The sequence below is a fragment of the Natrix helvetica genome, assembly GCF_964273705.1.
Source record: "Natrix helvetica genome assembly, chromosome: 1".
In the NCBI taxonomy this organism is placed as follows: domain Eukaryota; kingdom Metazoa; phylum Chordata; class Lepidosauria; order Squamata; family Natricidae; genus Natrix; species Natrix helvetica.
In genome coordinates, this window is record NC_138548.1 from 299,558,332 (window position 1) to 299,580,272 (window position 21,941).

Here is a 21,941-nt window from a genome sequence, read left to right on the forward strand (position 1 = left end):
ATTTTGCCATAACTTTCCCCTGGATTGGGGAGAGAATGGAGATTTTGCAGTATCCTTCCCCTGCCAAGCCCACCAAGCCACGCCAAGCCCACCAATCCACGTCCACAGAACCGGTAGTAAAAATTTTTTTTGAATCCCACCACTGATTCACATGCCTTAAAAAATGCATAGCAATTCAAAGCTTTGATATATGGCAAGACTAGCTAGTACTCATATTAAGATTACCTGCCATGATCGGATTTTCACTGGGTCTCCAAGTGTAGATATGAAATTTGGTTCGTTTGTGTGTGGAACGTTATGTAACTCCAGCCGGCTTATCCATTCCTCACAAAGGGATATGCGATATTGACCCTACAAAGGAAAATATTGAACCATCAACATGAAATTATCAGTATGATTAATTAAATTATTTTTTCCCCAGCTACTTGTAACCAACTCTTGATGTTGAAGTTGAGCTTTGATGTCAATATGCATATCTGTTTTAGAACATACCGTAATTTCAGTAGGGAATAACTATTTTAGGAAGTTTCATAAGAAGATTCCGTTCGAATGCTATAGATTATGCTTTCACATACTCCCTTTTGCGTTCAGATTTTCTTATAACCATAAGCTCAACTCTGCACTTAGAGCTCATCAATTTCCAAAGCATGATTAGAAAACACAGTTTGAACTGTGTGTGCACTCCCTCTTAGTACTACTAACTGTAGTTAATTCTAATTTAGAACGGTTGCAGGAACTAGGTATGTCTAGCTTAAGAGAAAGAAGGACTAGGGGAGACATGATAGCAGTGTTCCAATATCTCAGGGGTTGCCACAAAGAAGAGGGAGTCAAGCTATTCTCCAAGGCACCTGTGGACAGAACAAGAAGCAATGGGTGGAAACTAATCAAGAAGAGAAGCAACTTAGAACTGAGGAGAAACTTCCTGACAGTTAGAACAATTAATCAGTGGAACAGCTTGCCTCCAGAAGTTGTGAATGCCCCAACACTGGAAGTCTTTAAGAAGATGTTGGATAGCCATTTGTCTGGAACGGTATAGGGTTTCCTGCCTAGGCAGGGGGTTGGACTAGAAGACCTCCAAGGTCCCTTCCAACTCTACTATTGTATTGTATTGTATAGATAAATTTAACAGCAAGCCTGGATCTAACAACAATATAGGCCTGGCATGGATAAGAGCAAACCATGGATCCCCCTTTTTCAATGAAAGGAGTTATCAATCTATGAAAGTTACTTGGGTAGCAAGAACAATTTTGCATATGTGTGTCATTCTGAAAATGGTGCAATTGAAGGAGAAAAGTAAGGAGGAAATACTTTGCTTTTAGTAGAGGTGATTGTTTGTTTGTTTGTTAAATTTATTTGCTGTCTATCTCACCATGGGACTACAGACCAGGGAAGGATTGCTGCAAGCAGCTTAAATTCCTGCATTCTGAAAGAGACTTTCTTCATTGCTCCAGGGTAAATCCAAACCCAACTTCACTGTTTGGGTCACCCCCTTTGTTTTTATTAGATCCCCATCACCTCAGATGACCTCCCAGAGCATGAATTGGGAGCCGAAAGCAGTGAGACTATGAAGAAGGGTAGTAGCCAGTAGAATAGGAGGAAGCCATTTTGGGTGGAAAGGCTTGCTTCCTGGGAGACTGTGTAAGAAAAGACTCATCTGTGCCCAAGTGTCTACAGTATAATTCTCTTGAAAAGTTTGGACAGCAAATATATTGTCCTGGTATACAGCTGTAGGAGCAGCCTCTATCAAGCTCAAATATTGTGGAAAAGAAGATATTTTTCTTACTCACCGTAAATGGTCCTAAATATGCAATGAAGCCAGAGGAAACTAAAACATCGCCTGCGATATTGTTGATCATATAATCTAGTTTCTGGACTGTTTCCTGCCAGCGTATTCTTTCATCAGCCAGACCATTAATTAGCTAAACACAACAGATATACAATATGTTAGTTTGCTTCTTCCTCAGATCTTCTCCTAGCAGAAAACTCTTAATAGGAAATGCAAGAAGGCAACATATGAACTTTAAAAAAAAATACATTTAACATGAAACATTAGGCTTGAATCTCACACATATTAAAGTAATAAAATAAATGTAAATTGGAAGTAGAAAACCTTTCCTGGCCAACATATATTTTGGTGGAAAGAGACAATTTTATTATTTTCCCCAATGTAACAGTTTCAAGGAAAGATAATTTGTAGGAAGACAATCATGCTATTTAAAACAGTAAAAAAGGGATAGAAAATCCTAGCATCCTTCACTATTGTGCCCTTCTGCATGGCACCATTAAGCTGCCCTGCCTTATTTAGATGCTGGCTGGATTCTAAGCCATATCAACTAAATCACAATTCAGGGTTGTGCGAATCAGCTTGCCAGTATGCCAACTATCATACTCCCCAGTGGTTCAGAACGTTTCCCATTTATTTATTTAAATTTATTTACATACATACATACATACATACATACATACATACATACATACATACATACATACATACAGTCTACTGGTGTCTGCTCCTTTATTTTTGTAGTTGCTTGTGATAAGAAGGATTACCCCAGTGCCCAAATAGGCCAAATGAGTAAATTTATAATTGCATTTATCTGGAGATCTTTTTTTTTTAAAAAAAAAAAACAAAAGCTCCACCATTTCAATCCTGCATAGATGGCCTGTTTAAAAATCTGCTCAGCTTGGGAGATCAATTATAGTTGAACTTAGCTATAAAAATCAAGTTTGGGTTTCCACAGCGTAACTGAAGCAATCTTTTAGTCATTTTTGCACATAAACTGGAAGCTAACATTTTATTTGACTTAATTTGTTGAGTTTATTTTACTGCTTGACTTATGCTTACTTTGTCAGCTCGGTGCAATCTCTGTTCACACTGATCACACTTCATCTCCAGTTCCTCTTTTGTGGATAAAGTGCCTTTGTACTTTGCCTGAAGATGGGCAATGCCATCCTCCACTTCTCGGAGATGTTCCTTGGCTTCATCCAGGATTTTCTGTGTGGCTTGCAAATCTTCTTCAGCTTCCTTCAGGGCTTGCTATGGAAATGGAAATGATTGTGAACACCAAGTGCTTCTCAAACACTTTTTAAGAAGATCCTAAAGCATAGAAAGAGGGCAGAGGTATCTAGTACATGATTTTGAAAAAAGCACAGCAATAATTCTTACGCGCTTTGGCTCCACAGCTTTTGCCACGAAGTGGTACTTATGCATAGCCCTGACCCACTGGCAGATTGATGTGCAGGCTTTGGAGACTTTAGCTACAACTGCCGGCTGAAATTCTTCACTGTCAATATATGGTTGGATGGACTTGATCACAGTATCCGCAATATTATCCTGAAATGATTTTTTTTTAAAAAAAATGCTTATGAATGCTGGTAGAAGGAAGATATGAATGCTCGGGAGAAACAGTGCAAGGTTTTATGCTAAAAAATATGTTAGCTGTATCAGAGGAATCTTACAGTTTGTTGTATTATTCCTTTCCACTTGAAGCCAAGCTAAGGTAATAGTTCCTAACACCTAATCACAAAGTTACAATCATGGATTATGTAATAAAATCACAGTAATGGGGAAGAGATCTTGGAGGTCTTCTAGCCCAACTCTCTAACCAGAACAGGAATCCTAAGACTGTCCCAAACAAATGATTGTCCAACAGTCTGAAAAAACTGGAGCACCCATGATTCCAGGCTGCAGGCTGTTCCAATTGTGTAGTTTTAAACACACTGAATCATAAGCCATACTTACAAAACTACATTTGTAAACAAGAAAATATAATTTAATTTCTAGAGTTGGACGAACTACTATATGTCATTTCAAGATAGCATATGATAATGAGAAAATAATGCAGTGAGATTTCTGCATCTCTGCAAAAGTATCAGGTAGAGGTTTGTGTCCTGGAAGAGAGGCGTTTCAACCTGAATTCCAATCTAAATTGGGGAAAAAAGTAAAGGCTTGCAACCCTTACCTTCCCCCATTTTATTTTTAGTTTAGCAGTGTAAGCTGTACAAGCAGGGCAAGCAGTGTAAATTCAGTTTTGGTCACCATGATGTAAAAAAGATGTGGAGACTCTAGGAAGAGTGCAGAGAAGAGCAACAAAGATGATTAGGGGACTGGAGACTAAAACATACGAAGAACGCTTGCTGAGTATGTCTAGTTTAATAGAAAGGACGACTAGAGGAGACATGATAGCATTCTTCCAATATCTCAGGGGTTGCCACAAAGAAGAGGGAGTCAAACTATTCTCCAAAGCACCTGAGGGTAGAACAAGAAGCAATGGGTGGAAACTAATCAAGGAGAGAAGCAACTTAGAACTGATGAGAAATTTCCTAACAGTTAGAACAATTAATCAGTGGAACAGCTTGCCTCCAGAAGTTGTGAATGCCCCAACACTGGAAGTCTTTAAGAAGATGTTGGATAGCCATTTGTCTGAAACGGTATAGGGTTTCCTGCTTAGGCAGGGGGTTGGACTAGAAGACCTTCAAGGTCCCTTCCAACTCTGCTATTGTATTGTATTGTATTAAGTTCTTGATTCCTACAGATGTTGCTGGCATTTTTATTTGGGGTAAATAACAATAGTCATCCGTATGTAAAAGACACAGTTAAAAAAAAATAAGTAACACGCATACATACAAATTGACCATTTTAAATTCCACGGTTACCCAGATGCTTAAAGTTACCAAACTATTTGTGTGTGTGTGTTTTTTTAACACAACTCTGCTCTTCTGCTTATAACAACAGCTCCACCTACAGCTATCAGGAGGTAGCATGGATTATTATCGATTGCCATAAAAGGCTTCACCTGCTGTTTCTTGCAGATCAAGGCTGCTGTTCAAAGCCCAGGAGCAGGTTTAGCAACCGGGACAGAAAAAATACTGTTGGTCCCTGAAAAGAGAAGACCCTGGAAACAAATGTGCATGTGTCTGTGGGTGAGTAAGAATAAACACCTTTCAAGCACTTACCTTATCGTATTTAAATAAACTTTCAAGAAACTTCCCCGGGTCCTGAAGAAGACCTTTGCCAGGTTCCCAGTAGTCATCTATCTTACTACCTGGCTTCTCGCCTGCTATTTTTTTGGGCTTGACTCCCTTCATAATACAAACAGCTTCTATCACCAATTTCACTCCAAGTGGAGGGCGCTGCATTGCTCGCACCTAATTGGAAATATTTTACAATGAAATATTTTAAAAAATAGTTCAGATTAATGTCCTTCTATCTCTAGAGGATTGATAATTATCCCCAACTCAATAAAACAATGGTAGAGTTATCTTTGCATAAGATTTAGTGATTGGTCTCTAATATCAGTCTAAATCAGTGGTCCCCAAACTTGGCAACTTTAAGACTTGTGGACTTCAATGAGAATACTGGGAATTGAAGTCCACAAATCTTAAAGTTGCTAAGTTTGGGGATCTCTGGTCTAAATGAACACCTATATGAATAGTGCTAATTATACTGTCTGCAAACAGTGATGAAAAGGTAGATCCATGCCTCAAAAGATTTATAACTTAGAAATACAATGAAGAGGAAAGTAGACCAAATTGCCTAGCTATATAATTTTTTTGTTTTTAACATCTATTTTAAATAAAGTACAAAAATGTGTTGCCACCAACAAAAAAGAGTGTCTATACGGTGAATATAATGATTAAAATAAAGTTTAATGAAGAGAACAATTAACAGAAAAAAGATCAATTAACCCAATTGTTGTCATTAAACTAAGATCATATAGACAATATTGTGTAATTTTCTCAGTTTTAGAACATAGTCTTTCAAAAACAGATAATAAACTCATATTCACATTAAAATCAAGAGAGTAATTTTTTTCCCAGTTATGTAGAATTATCCACTTTACCACATCCCATTACCACATTATAATTTATTATCACATTGAGATCTTTATGTAAGCTGTAATAAAACAGACTGAGTTATACGAGTTAAATAATATTTCCTACAGTACCAACATAACAAATCTAATGCTCACTCGTTTTTAAACATTATTTGAAGGGTCCAATAAATAGGAAATAATATTGTCTGATGAAATAAATTTATTTTTACATCGTAAGTATTTTTCACATTTTTAACAACTAGTTCTATTGATTCTATAATATTCTAATTCTTAATTCAAGTGACCAAATATATAAGTAATGGTGACTTTCAATTTATTTTTTAATACCGTATAAAATTGAATTGTTAGTTTCTATTCAAATGCTGCATCTTTTAAGGAAGTCAAAATTTCACGTATCTCGAAGACTGCTAAAGTTTCTAGGATAAACTGTTTGATTCTAACTTGTATATCAAACTCAGTCTCTCAAAATCTTTAAAAGAAGTGGTTTAGATCAACTGATTTAAAAATATTCATGCCCCCTCCACTATATGACCTGGGATGAAACCATAAGACTTTATGGAAGTAAAGATCCCAGTTTAGTATCTATGTCTTGCCAGGATTTCAAAGATGTTACATACTTTTCTTCAAATGAACCAGAAGAGAAAATTAATGATTACATTAAAAAGAAAAAAGAAGAAGAAGAAAAAAGGGAAAGACGTTAGAATAAAAACCAAATGATGCAGCTGAAAATTAAATTTAAAATACCAAACATTATTGTCTTAATTTAGCCAAATATATTCTATGGACTTTAGCTTGACATTAAAAAAAATATCATTAACGTATATGCGTAAAAGTATCCACCAAGAAACTTTCTCAATGGTGAATTTGGGAGAGAGATGATGATAAATTCTTGAATCACAATAAAGCATCTGAATGTAAATATCAGAAAGGCATTTGCAAATGTGAGATTAGATGAGTGAAGCAAATTTTAGCTAGATAGGCCTAATTCAATGTCTTTGCTCTAAAAGAACAATGGACAACAAATCCTTTATTGAGTATTGATGGACTACACATTTCCACACCCTTAGCTATATTGGCTAGAACTGGTACAAGTCATAGTTGAACGTTTGAACAGCTTTGTTGATACTGTCCTTTCTCATTGTTGGAAGAAATGTCCTTCTGGGTTCGGCTCCAAGTGGGGAAAAAGACACTGGAGACATGGAGGCTGCTTGGAAAGATGGTTTTAATGTTGGACAGGACCACATGGCCTGAGTCCTGAACAGAAAAGGTGATCACATGCTTCAATGTTGGTGGAGAAGAGAAGAGAAGGGAAGAGAAGGAGAAGAGCAGACCAGAAGAAGGGCTTGCAGGGATTTTTATAATTGTTCTGCCCCACCTATCTGTTTCCTGTTCCTGTGTAAGAAATGTATTCTGATTGGTTGCCAGACTCACATGGGCCCATGCAGGGGCAACCCTCTAGGCTGTTTTGAATTCAGGTTTGATTGAGTTCAGATGCCATGTGGTCAGTTGAGTAAAGGATTATTATCCTGCCTTCATTGTCTCTTACACTGAACTCTACACCCATCCCCCTGGAGCTGAACTCTTTATTATGTAAAGTGGACTAGCTTGGCCTTCTTAATGGCCCATTGACAAAGGGCAGGAAGCTGCAGGAATTTACTCTGTTTAAAATGTGTTTCTCCCTTTTTCACATCCAGGAAAATATAATATTCTGCCTTATCAATATTTCCTAGGATATTTCATTTTTCTGGGAGAGGGTTAGGTGATAACTTCCTACATCTACAATGGGTAAAGAGAGAAAATAGTCAAGAATAGAACTTTAGAGGGATTTGAACACAGAAGAAAATATAAAGAAAAGGGTTTCTTTAGGCAGCTTTCCCTAGCCTAATGTCTTCAGCCAGTATGGATATTGATTTTTCTGGATGAAACTTGGCAGATATAGTCCTGATACATTTGGAAAGAACTATAAACAAGAGAAGTTAAAGAGAGTTAGGAAGATCGAAATATGAAAATGGATTAAAGCAGATAACAATGATTATTAAGGACAGGCACAAAAATGGAGAAAAATGAAGACTGTATAATCATCGATTTTGGCAGGGGAGAAAAAGTTAATTATTTGAGAGAGGCAATTTTAGTGGAAAATAAAAGGCAGAAGCCAAAAGGGAAAAATTTCAAGAACTGTTGGATAGAATTTGTGAATAAGAAAAACGAACAATAATTGGCCAAGCAATCTAGATTAGAACATTAGAAACAATTGCATGCCTGAATGGAATAAAGGAAAACAAACATTTTCTGCAATTCTGAAGAATTCTGAGATCATGACTAATGAAAACATCTTTTGTTTTCATTTTTCTGTTTTTTTGGAGAAAGCTTAATTTCTCCAAAAACAAACAAACAAACATTGATGCTTACTAGGGAAAAAAAGGGTATCTTAAGCCTTTGCAAAGCTTTTCGGCTTCTTGTGTATTTTGCTTCTTTACATTATGCTCGCCTCCCCCAACTTGGCCTCAAATAAAGAGTAAAAAGTAAATAATTTGGGCCCCAACCATACAGGACTACTGGACTACAAACGATGAATAGGGAAGTGCCTGAAGCTTCTGGGTCCTGAGTCACCTTGTCTTGCAAAAGAGAAAGCTGCAGAAGTAAAGTACAGGTGGATGGTGACAGGGAGACAAACTCAAGCCTAATAATGCAGAAACTGTATATACAATGTTATATAGTTTTTGTTTTTAAAAAGCCCCAGAAATGAAGATCAAATAAGCCCATCAGAAGATATAGAATACTGCAATATATGAAATTTTACCCTTGGGTAAGCAATTACGCAAATGACAATTTTATTAGAATTGATGGCGTTTATTTTCTTTAGGATTTGTGTGCATAAAATACACGTGAAATCTGCCAGTCTGCATTTCTCCAAAAAACTTATTTGTTCTCTATTTAAAAGATATAATTTGATTTCTCAATATTTGTCCCTCACAGATAAATATGGGGAATTTTAATAGAAAATTCAACACAGGGAAATGATCAGTCTAATCACTGCATAGAAATAACAAACTGTTTATGGAATGCAGAAGATGAGACTTTCTTTACTGTAAGGAGAAGAATTGGGGGACTTCAAATGTTGAACCATACTTGGCTGTTGATGCTGACACTCCTGAGGGACTTTGGGAGCTGAAGTTCAAAACCATTTGGAAGGCCACATCCCTATGAAGAAGGCTGATCCTTTCTAAGACTTATTAACCAAAAGGATTTAGATTAGTTCACTACCTCTGATTTGGAGGGGTCAGACAAATGAGTATAATAAAAATAATCTTTCTGCCCATAATACACCTGTGGTATATTTTATAATCAGACTGAGATGCTGCTTGCTTACGTTTGAGGGTCAGACAGCCCCCCCCCCCAATAATTCAAGAAAATGAAATTAAAATATCAGGACTACAATTGTCTTACAATAAGACATTTGTTCTAAAAGCCAAATCAGTAAATGGTAACTATCTAACAATTGAAGGGACAAAATGTTTTTCTTTGATATGCTGGTTTTGTATTTGCAGATAACCAACATTAGGCTTATACTGCATGAGAGAAGAAGATTTGTGATTGAAATTGTTAATTTAAGTTACCAGTAGGAGTGCACATATGTAAGAGTCACACAAGGTCAATTTGTGTCTTTTTATTAAAGCCTTGCTACAGTATGTTCAGCAAGATTAATGTTCGAATAAAGGTGCAAGTATAAGCACAGGCTCACCTAGATAAAACTAGCTAAATGATAATAGAAAGATGTGTCCAGCATTTGTCAGTGGTTACTAAGTGTTGTGTGTACAGGGAATATAATTCTGAGAATATTTTGAATGCAATGGTACAATCTACCTAGTGACTTAAGCATTGCAGCATTAAACCCTAAACACATCAAAACTGAATTGTGTTCCAACAGGAGAGAGAGGGAAACAGTTTATTAATGTAGAATATTAGGGTTTTTGTAACTGGAAAAAGGAACGCAGTGGCTCAGTGTCTAAGACGCTGAACTTGTCAATCAGAAAGGTCGGCAGTTCAGCGGTTTGAATCCCTAATGCCGCCTAATGGAGTTAGCTCCTGTTACTTGTCCCAGGTCCTGCCAGCCTAGCAGTTCGAAAGCATGTAAAAATGCAAGTAGAAAAATAGGAACTACCTTTGGTGGGAAGGTAACAGCATTCCATGCACCTTTGGCATTTAGTCATGCCGGTCACATGACCATGGAAACATCTTCGGACAACGCTGGCTCTTCTGCTTTGAAACGGAGATGAGCACCGCCCCCTAGAGTCGGGAACGACTAGCACATATGTGCAAGGGGAACCTTTACCTTTTAAACGAATCAGTGTGACTGAGCTCAAAAGTATATAGAATTTTTTAATTTTTAGAAGGCATGTGGAAGAGGAAATTTTCAGCATGATAGGGTTCATCTGTACACAGTCCTCCTTATGCACAAGAGTAGAAGCCTTGTACTTTTGGTATCTGTTTACTCTAAGTGAAGTAAAATATAAGAAAAAGATTAAATAGCCTTGATAGAGGCTTGGTTGCCATTTTTCCAGATGACCTTTATAGCTAACTTAAGCAAGGACAATTTGGCAGAGTAAAAAAATAAAAAAGAACAAACCAGGCACAACATCACTATATGTCAGGTAAAAGCTTTATCTTAATCAGTAAGAGTTATATTACCAGAAGCAAGCCTACAGACCAGAAATATGTGAACCTGTTTTTCTGATTGATTAACCAGTACTGATGGTGCTCTGTAATCTTATACACCGTGCCGAAGAACTGCAATCTGTGTTTTAAAAACAAAGTAATAACCTAAATTCTGTGGTTGTAGAGGTGAGATTTAAAAAGGGATAGCAATGTGCTATCTGTATTTTTGTTATTATCGTGTCTACTCGGTGTAGGAAGAAGAGTGTAATTGGAAAGTATTATGGATGACTGTTTTATATCACAATATCTGAGTTGTTATTAGAATTAACATGCAAAGAAGCCTCATTTTCTATTCTTCTTGTAAGAGCTCTGTTTTCTAAACATTCCTCCTCCAATCTTTAAGCTAAGGTCAGGATAGAAAAAAACAGTTGCTTAAGTCTTGCGAGTTTCCCTGGCCATGGAAACCTTACATAGCCCATCTGGTTTCTAAGAGGAATGAGAACATTGTCCATATTTTCAAAGACAATGCATTGTTTATATAATGCAACAAAATTCCTAGTTATTTGGGTATTTTCTGGACAGATTTCTACAGTACTTAGAGGTGATAAGTGCTATAATTTCTCAGCTATATTGTACATGTAACACATACTCTTCATCAAATGAAACAAACTTTGAATGTTTCCCTTAGGGTTAGAGAAACAATCCAAACATGTTCACACGGAGACGCTCCAGAGCTTTCTTGATGGAGGACATTGACAGAGGAACAGAGTTTGTAGAGGTGTTGAAAACTATCTATCCCAAGGCAACTACTCTTGATGCCAAGGACTTTGACTGGCTCTTTGACTGTCCCGATACAGAACACTTTCTGGAGTGGTTCTGCAACACAGTGGGAGAAGAGAATGTGCTGACTACTACAGAACTAGAGGACTATGAGAAACTGGTAATTTCTGGGAAGCCCATCTTAGAAGGCGAAGCATTGGAGGAGGTCTTGAGAACCTGCAGCCAGTCTTTTCAGCTGAACAGTGAGCTACAAGAAAATGAAGCCCTACCCATTGAGTTACTTGAACAAGAGATGCAGATGCTGAAGAAGCAGTGTGCATGTAAAAAAATGCGATGCAACAAGCTTCAGATTTGTGTGGCCAGTTTAAAGCAAAAGCGCTGCCATTTAGCAGACGAAAAAGAAAGATTAAACAATGAACTAAAGAAGATGCACCTAAAGCTTGAGATAGAGAATTTTCAAAGCAACGACATCCTCAGTGAGGTGCGTCAGATAACAGGAAAGCTAGTACACTGGCACGAGGAACCCGGGTATGAACAACTCATTTTGTCAAGAGATCTAGAGCATTATCTGGAAACAGAAGAAACTTTCACAAAAGCTTTTTTGAGATTGTTTCCAAATGTTGTGACAAGTATTATCAATGATATGGAGAATGATCAAACAATGTTGGGGGAAAAGAGGCAAAGAGATGTTACAGAACAGCTAACTTCAGAATCTACAGCTCAACAACTGCAACCAGAAGACATGAGCTTAGTTTGTGTTGAGAATCCTGATAATCACAAAACAACCCTGGGAGTTTTGAAGGACCAAATTCTCTATCAAGAACAACTGCCCAGCAAGAATAAGCCAGAATTTAAACAGAAAGACTTGCTACGAAAATCAGATCAACTGAAAGCAGATTATTTGAAGACTGAAGGCCTACCTGTTCAGGATTTCTCTCAAAAAGAGCTCAAGACACAGACAGAAATTGGTCAAACAAAACACCCTAAAAACATGGAAAGTTATACGGAAGAACTGGGACACATGGAGTTAACATACATGTGGAACAAAACAAATACAGTCATGACCACTGCAAGAATTAAAGGAATTTCATCTGCCTTGCAATGGGCAGAAAAAGTTTTAAAAGTCACTAAGGAGAACAAGGTAGGTTAAGCCTTCGGGTATCAGTAAACAGCCCGTTCTTTTCCTTTTTTTGGTATTGATCCTATTTGGTCATTTACTCTACTTAACATAAGGAGCAGATCCAAAGTCAATCTGTTCTAACTTTTCATTTCTATAATGGCCATTCAGATGCCTATGAAAAGCCCACAGCAAGACAAAAGTCCAATAGTGTTTTGCCCTGCCGCTCTAGCAGCTGGTATTAATAATCAAGCTTTATTTGATATGCTTTACCATTATTGTTAGTGGCCATCAACTACCTTATTGTGCATGAATTTATGTCATTATTTTAAAGTTGTACAAACTGGTGGCTATTGCTGCATATTTTGACACAAATGCCAGTTTATTAAAAAGGCTTTATTAGTCCTGAATCTTATATTACCTATGTTGAAAAAAGCAAGTCCTACTTTCAATCTACTTTCTTAAAATCACAGCTAATTTTATATACCTTCTCTCACCTGCCTATTTTTCTAAGCCAAAACCTTCTCTGCAATCACCTTAGTATCCCGTGATGTTCCTTCGATCAATTTCTACCTAGCAACCTTTCTGGCTTAATATTTTTTTAAAAAAATATATCGTTGGCTCTAATATTATTCACAATATACTCCACAAAATAATTCTGAATCTGTTATTGTCTACTTATTTTTTAGTGATTTTTTAACACATTCTTCAGGGCATTATTCCTTCCTTTCTCTACTAACTTTCTTAACATTTTTTGCTAGTTTTGTTAGGTGGTCTCTTAAATTTTGCCGTAGTTCTCTTGACATATGCTGTGCACGCTAACTGAATTTTCATTATTCTTTGTGGCAAACTCCAACTGTTATAAAAAAGATCTAAACCTCCTGGTGTTTCATTTCAATTTCCTTCTGCATTTTTAAATGTTTCTTTTTCTTAAGTCAATTGAGACTATGTTGAAAGTCTTTGGCAATTTTCCATTTACAAATAAATTGTTTTAAGGTCAGAAATTTGAGATGTACAGGGAACATCTTGCTGTAATTCCCATGAGTCTTTTTTTATTAGATTCCCAAGCTGTCTTTGCAAACCATAAATGTTACTGTTTGTGTAATATTTTTTGAGGGTATCAGAATATAATTTTGTACATTGCAGTAAAACTGATAGAAAAATGTGAAGCCGTAACCTTGCCTGTAAAATTTTTTAATACTTTGTTGTTTTCCAGATGAAGGAAGCGAAAAGTGAGTTAGGTTTTCGTGTGACTAGATGCCAGGCACAGTTATGCAGTCTCCAAAGTGAGGTTGATAGAAACATCCAATTTCTCATGCCCTTGCTTCAAGGCATTGCCCGCCTTTTTCGTTTGCCAATAATAAATGGAGAACTAGACTTGGAAGACATGAAACTAGAGTATCTTGAACATGTACAAGAGGAATCTATTGAACAGCTATTGGGACAGCTCAGCCACTTTGAGGTGATGAGTCTCTTGCTGATGTTGAAGACAAATAATTTGCAATGGACTGGAACTAAGCTGGAGGCACTGATGACTGTCTTGAAAGAGTTTCAGTCTAAGTCAGAAGAATGGCAATCCTGCTTCGAGGAGTCAAGATTTTCCATTAAGCAAAGTCCACAGATTTTGATAGATCCAAGTGATCTCACTACCTTACGGTAATGAATGGTGGCGGAATGGCAGTGGAACTTTATTGAATTACAAGTGTCTAATAGTTACTAGAAATAAAGAAAGGTTTTCTTGGTTTGGATTGTTTGGGAAAATTAAATAATATTTGATTAAATCTGAAACAAACACCATCCTAGAGAACAATTTCATTCCTTTTACGGAAGAGAATTTAATGGGAAGAGAGGGAATATTGAGGCAGAATGGGAGAAAAGGAAGAGTTTCAATAAAATAAAATATCTAGGATAGTCACATCAATAAACCAATTCTTTGTATTTCAGAAAAGTACTGGAATTGTCTTAGATTTTAATTAGAAGACTGTTGAGAGAATCTGAATTCTTTCACAATATTAAAACAGGAATAAATGGACTTAAGGCTTGGTGCCAGCTCTATTTAGCACATATGGTTATAATAATATATAATCATCTCTCTACTCTTTATAATAGATATTCTTTGAATTAAAATCCCAAATCCTTTAATTTTGAGCCCCCTTTTCTCTCTCAGGTTGTGGGAGATGCTGGACAAACACTATCAAGAAAAACAACTTTTTCGTTCGTATGAGACTTTGGCAAGCAGGGGTTCAAGATTGCGTCAGGAACTCAAAATGCTTCAAGTACAGCTAGCCACTCCATTTCCTCAGTTTCTTAAACTGGAGTCCCAGAACAAGGCACTGAACTGTTTGATGTATGGTGACTTCAATCAGTTAATGCTTCATGCTCAGGTATGTAATGGTCTTTGTCTCAGATTGCCTTGATGCTGGCCCCAACTGGCCACACTGCCTCCTGCTGGAGGGGCCAGTGGCTGACAGGCCACAGCAATTGGTCTATATTTACAGACATCCTAGAACCGTGATGGCGAACCTATGGCACGCGTGCCACAAGTGGCACGCGGAGCCATTTGTCAGGGCACGCGAGGCGCTGCCGTGTCAGCTGAGTTCACCTTTTTAAAAGCTATTTTTCGCCTTCCCCAGGCTCCAGAGGCTTTATAGGAGCCCTGGGAGAGCGAAAACAGCCTCCCCCGCCCCCCGGAGGCTTCAGGGACCGTCCCTGAAGCCTTCGGAACGCTTAAAACCACCCTCCGAGCAACCCGGAAGTCACTTCCGGTTTGCTCGGAGGGTGGTTTTAAGCACTCCAAAGGCTTCAGGGACCATCCGAGGCTTCCCTGATGCCTTCGGAGCGCTTAAAACGACCCTCCGAGCAACCCGGAAGTCACTTCCGGTTTGCTCGGAGGGTGGTTTTAAGCACTCCGAAGGCTTCAGGGAAGCCTCTGGACAGTCCCTGAAGCCTCCAGAGGGCCTCTGGGGGGTCGGGGGAGGCTCTTTTCGCCCTCCCCAGGCTCCTATAAAGCCCCTGGAGCCTGGGGAGGGCAAAAAAACATGTAAAAATGGGGGGGTCGCGCGTTTTGCGCGCATGCGCACTGGGGGGGGTCGCGCGTTGCATTATGGGTGCGGCACGCCCACACTCGACCCCCCTGCGCTCCCTCCACTTGTGGCACGCGAGCCAAAAAAGGTTCGCCATCACTGTCCTAGAATATCCAAGAAAACAATCAATCTATCCTACCATAATTAAGTTTTCTCCCTTTGAGATGCTAAATGAAATTTGGATAGCAAGCCCACTTTCATGTGAATTAGACAAATCAAATGCTGCTTTTCGCACACTTGTTTTGACCACTCTTCTTTGCAGGAATTGGCAGAACCTCTGGAGCAACTTAATATCACACAAGCTAAAATCTATCAAATTCTAATGGACACCCAGACCGACATAAAGGCCAAACGCAAAGCTCTGCAGAGCCACTTCCAGAAGACGGAGCGCAACCTCTACATTTACTTCTTCAGTAACCCAGACCTTCTGAAGAAGATGGTAGAAAAAGTTGAAAAGCAGACACAGGTATCTTCGTGAGCATAATGGAGCCATCAGCAGACAAGAAAATAAGAAAATCTTGCTCAAAGGGGCTCTCATAAAAATTCTGCCTCAACTGAAAAGAAAGCTTCCGAGAGAAGTATTCTAGCATTGTTAGCAGGTCTTCTTACCATCTCTTCTGTGAAGAATATATTAATGTCTATTAAGTTGGAGGCCTTTTTCTGGGAGTTGATTTGACAAAATGTATCCATTACCATAAATCACCTGGGAAGTATTGTACAGTGTAAGGATTCCATATATAATGTTCTTTTTTGGATTCTTAAAATGCCGCAGTATAGAATAGTAGAATATATACATGTGGGAGTGGTGGTTTCTTCTGAATTTGTTGTGCAGAAATTGAGATAGGGTATATATAAACTATGAATATTTTAAAGAACTGAAATAAAGATACTTGTAAGAATTGGTATTATCTATCTTTCCTTTGATATATTTTGCATTTCAATTTTTTACTTCAAAAAGCTGCCAATTAATTCAAAGACTAATGTGTTTTTTAGCTCTCAAGAAGGCCAAATTCAATTCTTTCCCCTCCTTTATGTTGTCTTTTTAAATTCAGTCCTCTTAAATAAATCTCTGCATATATTACTTGTGTTGGAAAGAACCTACTGAAATTATTTTTAAAAAAATCCTATGCCTTAATTATTTATTAATTTTCATAGCTTAAACAAAGTACTATGCTGACAAAGCTGTAACCATGCTGAGATTGCATAATCTGGTTGTGATTTGGTCATATAAATATTTCTTCAGACATTTTATTTTCAGTGTGGAAGAGCTATCCTGTAATCTTAAAAGAGACTTGATGGTGAAATAATTGTATAAGCTATTTTGCAAATATTCTCTGAACATTAGGATGTTACAGTCATTTTAAGTCAGCCTTTCTCAATTCTGTGCCCTCTGCAAGGATAACACTACAGCACCTACAATTCCCACTGAGCATGGTTAATACTGGGGAAATAGAAAATCTGATAGTGATAATTTTCAAAGTATGATCTGTGAAAGTTCATACATGGTCCACCATAGACTCCCAGATTTAGCTAATTTGCTGCTTCAGTTCTGCCTCCCATCATGCACCAACCATCACCTTAATGCCTGCCTATGTGTCCTTACAATGTGCTGCTTCATGAAAATGGAGCAGAGGCTGGCTGCTTTGATGAATCTTACAAATGATACTACAAATAGCAATATGAATAGAGAAAATCATCAGCCAGTCTTGAATGTAATTATCAACTGTGACTCCATGTGGGCAATACTAAACAAAACTATAATCCCATACAAGCCCAATAGTAGATTGTGACTAAAAAAAATAATATAATGAACCAAAATTTGGCCAAAGATCCAATTGCCCCATAGAAACTTTTACTGAAGAGCATTTGTAATCTAATTCCTACTTGTTATGGCATGGGATACATGATCCAAGCAGTAAATAAATATTTAATCTTAGATTAAAATAGTATTTAGCAGGTATATTTGGTATGGATTTATGTTTTTCCCAACAACAATCCTGTGAAGTAGATTGGGCTGAGAGAGGCTGACCGACTCAAAAATCACCCTTTGAACTTCCACGGCAGGAGCTGGGTCTCCCCACTCCTAATCTAATGACTATACCAGACTGACTCAAAATTGGTACAAAATCTTGCTCAAGTAGGGAACGACTGACTTATCTTGGCTGCTATCTCCAGTTCCTGGGTCACTACATGCAAAAGCCTGGGAAGGAAACAGCTTGTGGATCAGCACCACATCCAGAGGCGATGGAAATCATATCTTGATCAGGTAACTCCTTCAAAACTTGAAACTGCTGTGGTTTGACAGTGAAAAGTCATAAGGGGGACTGGATGGCATATGGCCTAATTTATATGCTTCAGGAAGTGCAAATAGTGGAAGAGTTTCAAGGACCTTCTTTATACCTATATGTACCAAATGAAATAGCCCATTGTATCATGCAGGGAGTGAGATACCCCAAAGAGATTGTATCAAATTTGTGCTAAAATCTATCCTCTTTATTACCTCAGTAACATCATTTTTGTTGAGATTCCTCAAACTTGCGAGGGCAGCATCCAGAGCAGGGAGGGCTTCTGCTAGGTCTTTCTGGGCATCATCAGCAATAGCCTGAGCAGTTTGAGCTTTCACTTTAGCTTTCATTTCTTCTGCTTGTACCGCATTTCTTGTCTCTTCTGCTACAGCCGTGTCTACCTGCAATAACACAAAAGTATTTAGGACTGTGTACAATCTCTCTCTCTTTCACCTCACTCAAATTTTCATTGGAGAATATAGCTTAATTGGTTATCTATAATGTTATAGTTGTTGTAGATACTTTTTCATTGGGTATTTTGTAAAAATGTTTGGAATCTGTATCATACTATGGTTGATGGACTCCAAACTGTACCATCTCTGGATGGCTAGACATGATGAGAATGTAAGAACTAGAAAAGCTAAAGATTTTCAAATCCTGATATGCTGTAGCAATATTTTATTTTTATTTTTTAAATTTTTTAATTATTTTTAATTTTCAAAACAAACACAACACATCCTTCTTTACATACTGTAGAAAGTGTATCAGTTGGTTACAAAAAGGCTTTCATGCATCTCTTCCACAGTCAACAAACATACTTCATATTAACTCAAATATCAGTAATTTTAATTTCTTTATATTCATTTTCCTCTTCGATTTTTAGGATTTTAACCACCACTTTTTCCATTTGATAAGCATCTCCAACTTCAACTTCTTCATCATATTTTACTGTTAGATACTCTAAGTCTTCTAACTTCTTCTCTATCGTCTCATATGTGTTTGATAATTTCTGTATTTCTGACGATATCTTTTGCAGATTTAAAATTTCTTTCTGCTGTTGAAATTGTGCCATTATTTCCAGCTAACAAACACTGCTGCTCTAGCTTGGAAGGTTTTAACAAGATTAAACATAGATTCACAATAACGTTTTATTTTCATCTTTCTCTGGTTAAAGATATACTTCAAAGGGACATCTGTATGGTTTTCTTCTTATCACGCTCTATAAACAAGCAGTGAGACCTTGGAGTGCCAAGCCAGGATAATCAGTGAGAAAAGTAAGAGTGTTTCATTTCCAATACACAAACCTCCAGCCTCCGAGTAGCAGTGTTATTGTTGCAATTTTCTTTGTTTCTTTTTGTATCTTTTTTGTATTTCAAGTTTTAAAAAAGTCTGATTCTTGAATGAGTTAGAAGAACACCCACAGTGATGAAAGAGGAGAATTTTAGTCCATAGGTTACAAAGAATAATAAAAGAAAAAAAAATAGAAGAAGAAAACTTAATCCATTCGTTTTAAAAGGCTTGCATAAATTCCACCCATGAAGATAGCATTTAAAAAGATAACCCACTGTCCAAAACCATTCCAAATTTAATTCCGCTGCTTATTTCTTCTGTTCTCCAATTTAAATTAGTTTTAAGTTTTTTATAGGCAGTCTCTTTTAAAATGGTAAAAATTCCTCACCGGCTGGAAACACTTTCTCTTTCCGCATCCTTCCATTTTGGAGCCGCCCCGACTTCATCAGCCTTGTTAGGGATGTAACCCTAGGCTTGGCTTGGCAATGTATATAAGCTATGATTATTTTACTGTTACTTTAAATGTTAGAGAGATGTAATTGGCTTGTTACCTCAAGCAGCTATAAGAGGGAGCCAGAATGGCTGTTATCTCTCTCTCTCTGTTTTATTAGATGCTGATCGTGGATACTGTTTGATACTGTATCATGAGTTACTGAGTCTTGCTACTGTTAGCTACTTTGTGGGTTAAACTGAGAATATTGATAACTGACTGACTGAACCGTGTATGACTTGGACTGTAAACTGAACTCTGAATACTTCTATATTTCTACATAGTAAACTACTATATATTTATACTATTCAGTGTCTCTATATACTGGTTTATGCATGTTATTCCATATCACTCTCATTACGCTTCTCTGCATACTCACTCTTCTAATGGGGAGCTTAATTACGTAACACTGGTTATGGGCCCAGTGTACCAGACATAGCTGTAGAGAGAGTTGGTGTTGATACGCAATACCGTATACAGATAGCTGTTTAGTTTATAAGTGTTTACTATTATGGAGAAGATGGCACACGCACCATCAGCAAATTTATCACTGATAACCCGGTTGGATGGAACAAACTATGTTTCTTGGTCAATGAAGTGCAGCTTACTTCTGCGCACTGAAGGATTGTGGGATGCTGTACAGAATCCACCGGACGTGACTTCTTGGGATCCAGATGATGAGGATGATGCCAAGAAGATAGCAGAGTTTCAAAGATGCAACAAACGAGCATTGTGTATAATTGGTCTAACGTTGACTGACCAACAGTTAGTTCATATTCGTGGGGAGAATTCTGCAGCAAGATGTTGGAAGAATTTGAAGAAGATATATGTACGTGACACTGTAGGTGCACATATACATCTTACCCGAAAACTGTTTAGGGCACGTCCTCTGAAGGGTGGAGATATGTTAGCTCATTTAAACTTTATAAAAGGAGTTTTCCAAGAGCTACATGAAAAAGAACTTAATTTCTCAGAGTTACATCGTCTACATCATTCTGTCATCACTGGATGAGAGTTATGATGATTTTGTATTGTCCCTTGAGGTCCTAACCCAAAATGAACTAACATTGACTGATATAACTGCATGCCTGTTGGAAGAGTCCAGAAGAAGGTTGGAAAGAGAGCAACTGAGAGTGAAACCACCACAACATGAAGAATCACCTTCAACTGCCTATACTGTTAGAAAATGTTTTTCTTGTGGGGCTAAGGGGCATATAGCTAGATTCTGTAAAAATGCTAAACAACAGAATACTAAAAAAGCTAAGAAACATGCTAATGTCAATTTAGGTATGTCTACTTTGACTATCTCTAGAAATGCAATAAGCCATGATTCATGGGTTGTTGATAGTGGAGCATCACAGTGCATTACTAGAAATAAGAATTGTTTTATAAAAATGTCTGCCAACAAGCAACATATATCTTTGGCAAATGGATGGGGGGGGGGGGGAAGCATCTGGTGAAGGTATGGCAAAGGTGTTCATTTGTAAATGAGCATTTAGCCATGTTGTATATACCTAAACTGAAATTTAATTTGTTATCAGTAAGAGCTCTAGTTAAGATTGGCTATGTAGTAACCTTTAGGGGAGATAAATGCCTCATAGAGAAAGCAGGTAAAATGGTTACTGCTAATTTAAAGAATGGTTTGTATGTAATGTCTGATGAAAGTGTAGTTAATTCTGTGTATACAAATGCTATACAACATGATGAATGCATACATCTGTTACATAGGCATATGGGGCACATTAATTTCAAAACGCTGCAACAAACTGTAAAATTGTCAGAGGGAGTGAAATTAAAACCTTGCAGTAAGTATTTAAATTGTAATGTATGTAGTAAGGAAAAGAGCAGGGTTACACTAGCAAACAGATATAATGGGTTTAAAATGAAGGAACTTAAAAACAGCTGGTATTGAGCATAAACGTTCTGCTCCTTATAGACCTCAACATTTGTGCATTTGTGGAAAGGAGAGGGCAAATGTTACAAGCTATGACTAGAACCATGTTAGCCGATTCAGGATTGCCTGAAACATTATGGGGTGAAGCCATGATGTGTGCTAATCATTTACTGAACAACGTAAATGCTTCTACTGGAGAGGTACCATTTACTCATTGGCATGGTAGGAAACCTGATTTGAGCTACTTGCACACATTTGGAGTTCCTGCATGGGTTCATATTCCAGCACAGATTAGGTTAAAGGAACAAACTTGTGCAAGGCAGTTAATATTTGTAGGTTATGACTCAAATCATAGATCTTATAGGTTCTGGGAACGTGGGACAATTAAGATCTATCACAGTACAAATGCAAAGTTCTTAGAGCATGTTGGTTGGGATAAACTGGAAATAAACAACGATGTAGTAATTGAAACCCAAGTAGACCAAAATAAGGTATCAGGAATACCAGAA

General features: G+C 37.5%; 2 protein-coding genes across 2 annotated transcripts in view; one reads left to right on the forward strand and one right to left on the reverse strand.

Moving 5' to 3' along the window:
- Window positions 1-21,941, reverse strand: part of DNAH1 (dynein axonemal heavy chain 1) — a 201,851-nt gene that overhangs the window by 23,711 nt on the left and 156,199 nt on the right. The window contains exons 55-60 of the mRNA XM_081935349.1: window positions 17,974-18,159; window positions 4,957-5,148; window positions 3,167-3,334; window positions 2,846-3,037; window positions 1,788-1,919; window positions 226-351 (exon numbers count right to left, since the gene is read on the reverse strand). Of these exons, the coding sequence (XP_081791475.1) occupies window positions 226-351; window positions 1,788-1,919; window positions 2,846-3,037; window positions 3,167-3,334; window positions 4,957-5,148; window positions 17,974-18,159 (996 nt within the window). The remainder of the gene's footprint in view (window positions 1-225; window positions 352-1,787; window positions 1,920-2,845; window positions 3,038-3,166; window positions 3,335-4,956; window positions 5,149-17,973; window positions 18,160-21,941) is intronic.
- LOC309383150 (HAUS augmin-like complex subunit 3) lies at window positions 4,769-16,465 on the forward strand. Its single transcript, XM_081935348.1, has 5 exons — window positions 4,769-4,923; window positions 11,182-12,414; window positions 13,607-14,046; window positions 14,558-14,774; window positions 15,736-16,465. The coding sequence occupies exons 2-5, from the start codon at window positions 11,203-11,205 to the stop codon at window positions 15,949-15,951; spliced, it is 2,085 nt and encodes a 694-aa protein (XP_081791474.1). The 5' UTR covers window positions 4,769-4,923; window positions 11,182-11,202; the 3' UTR covers window positions 15,952-16,465.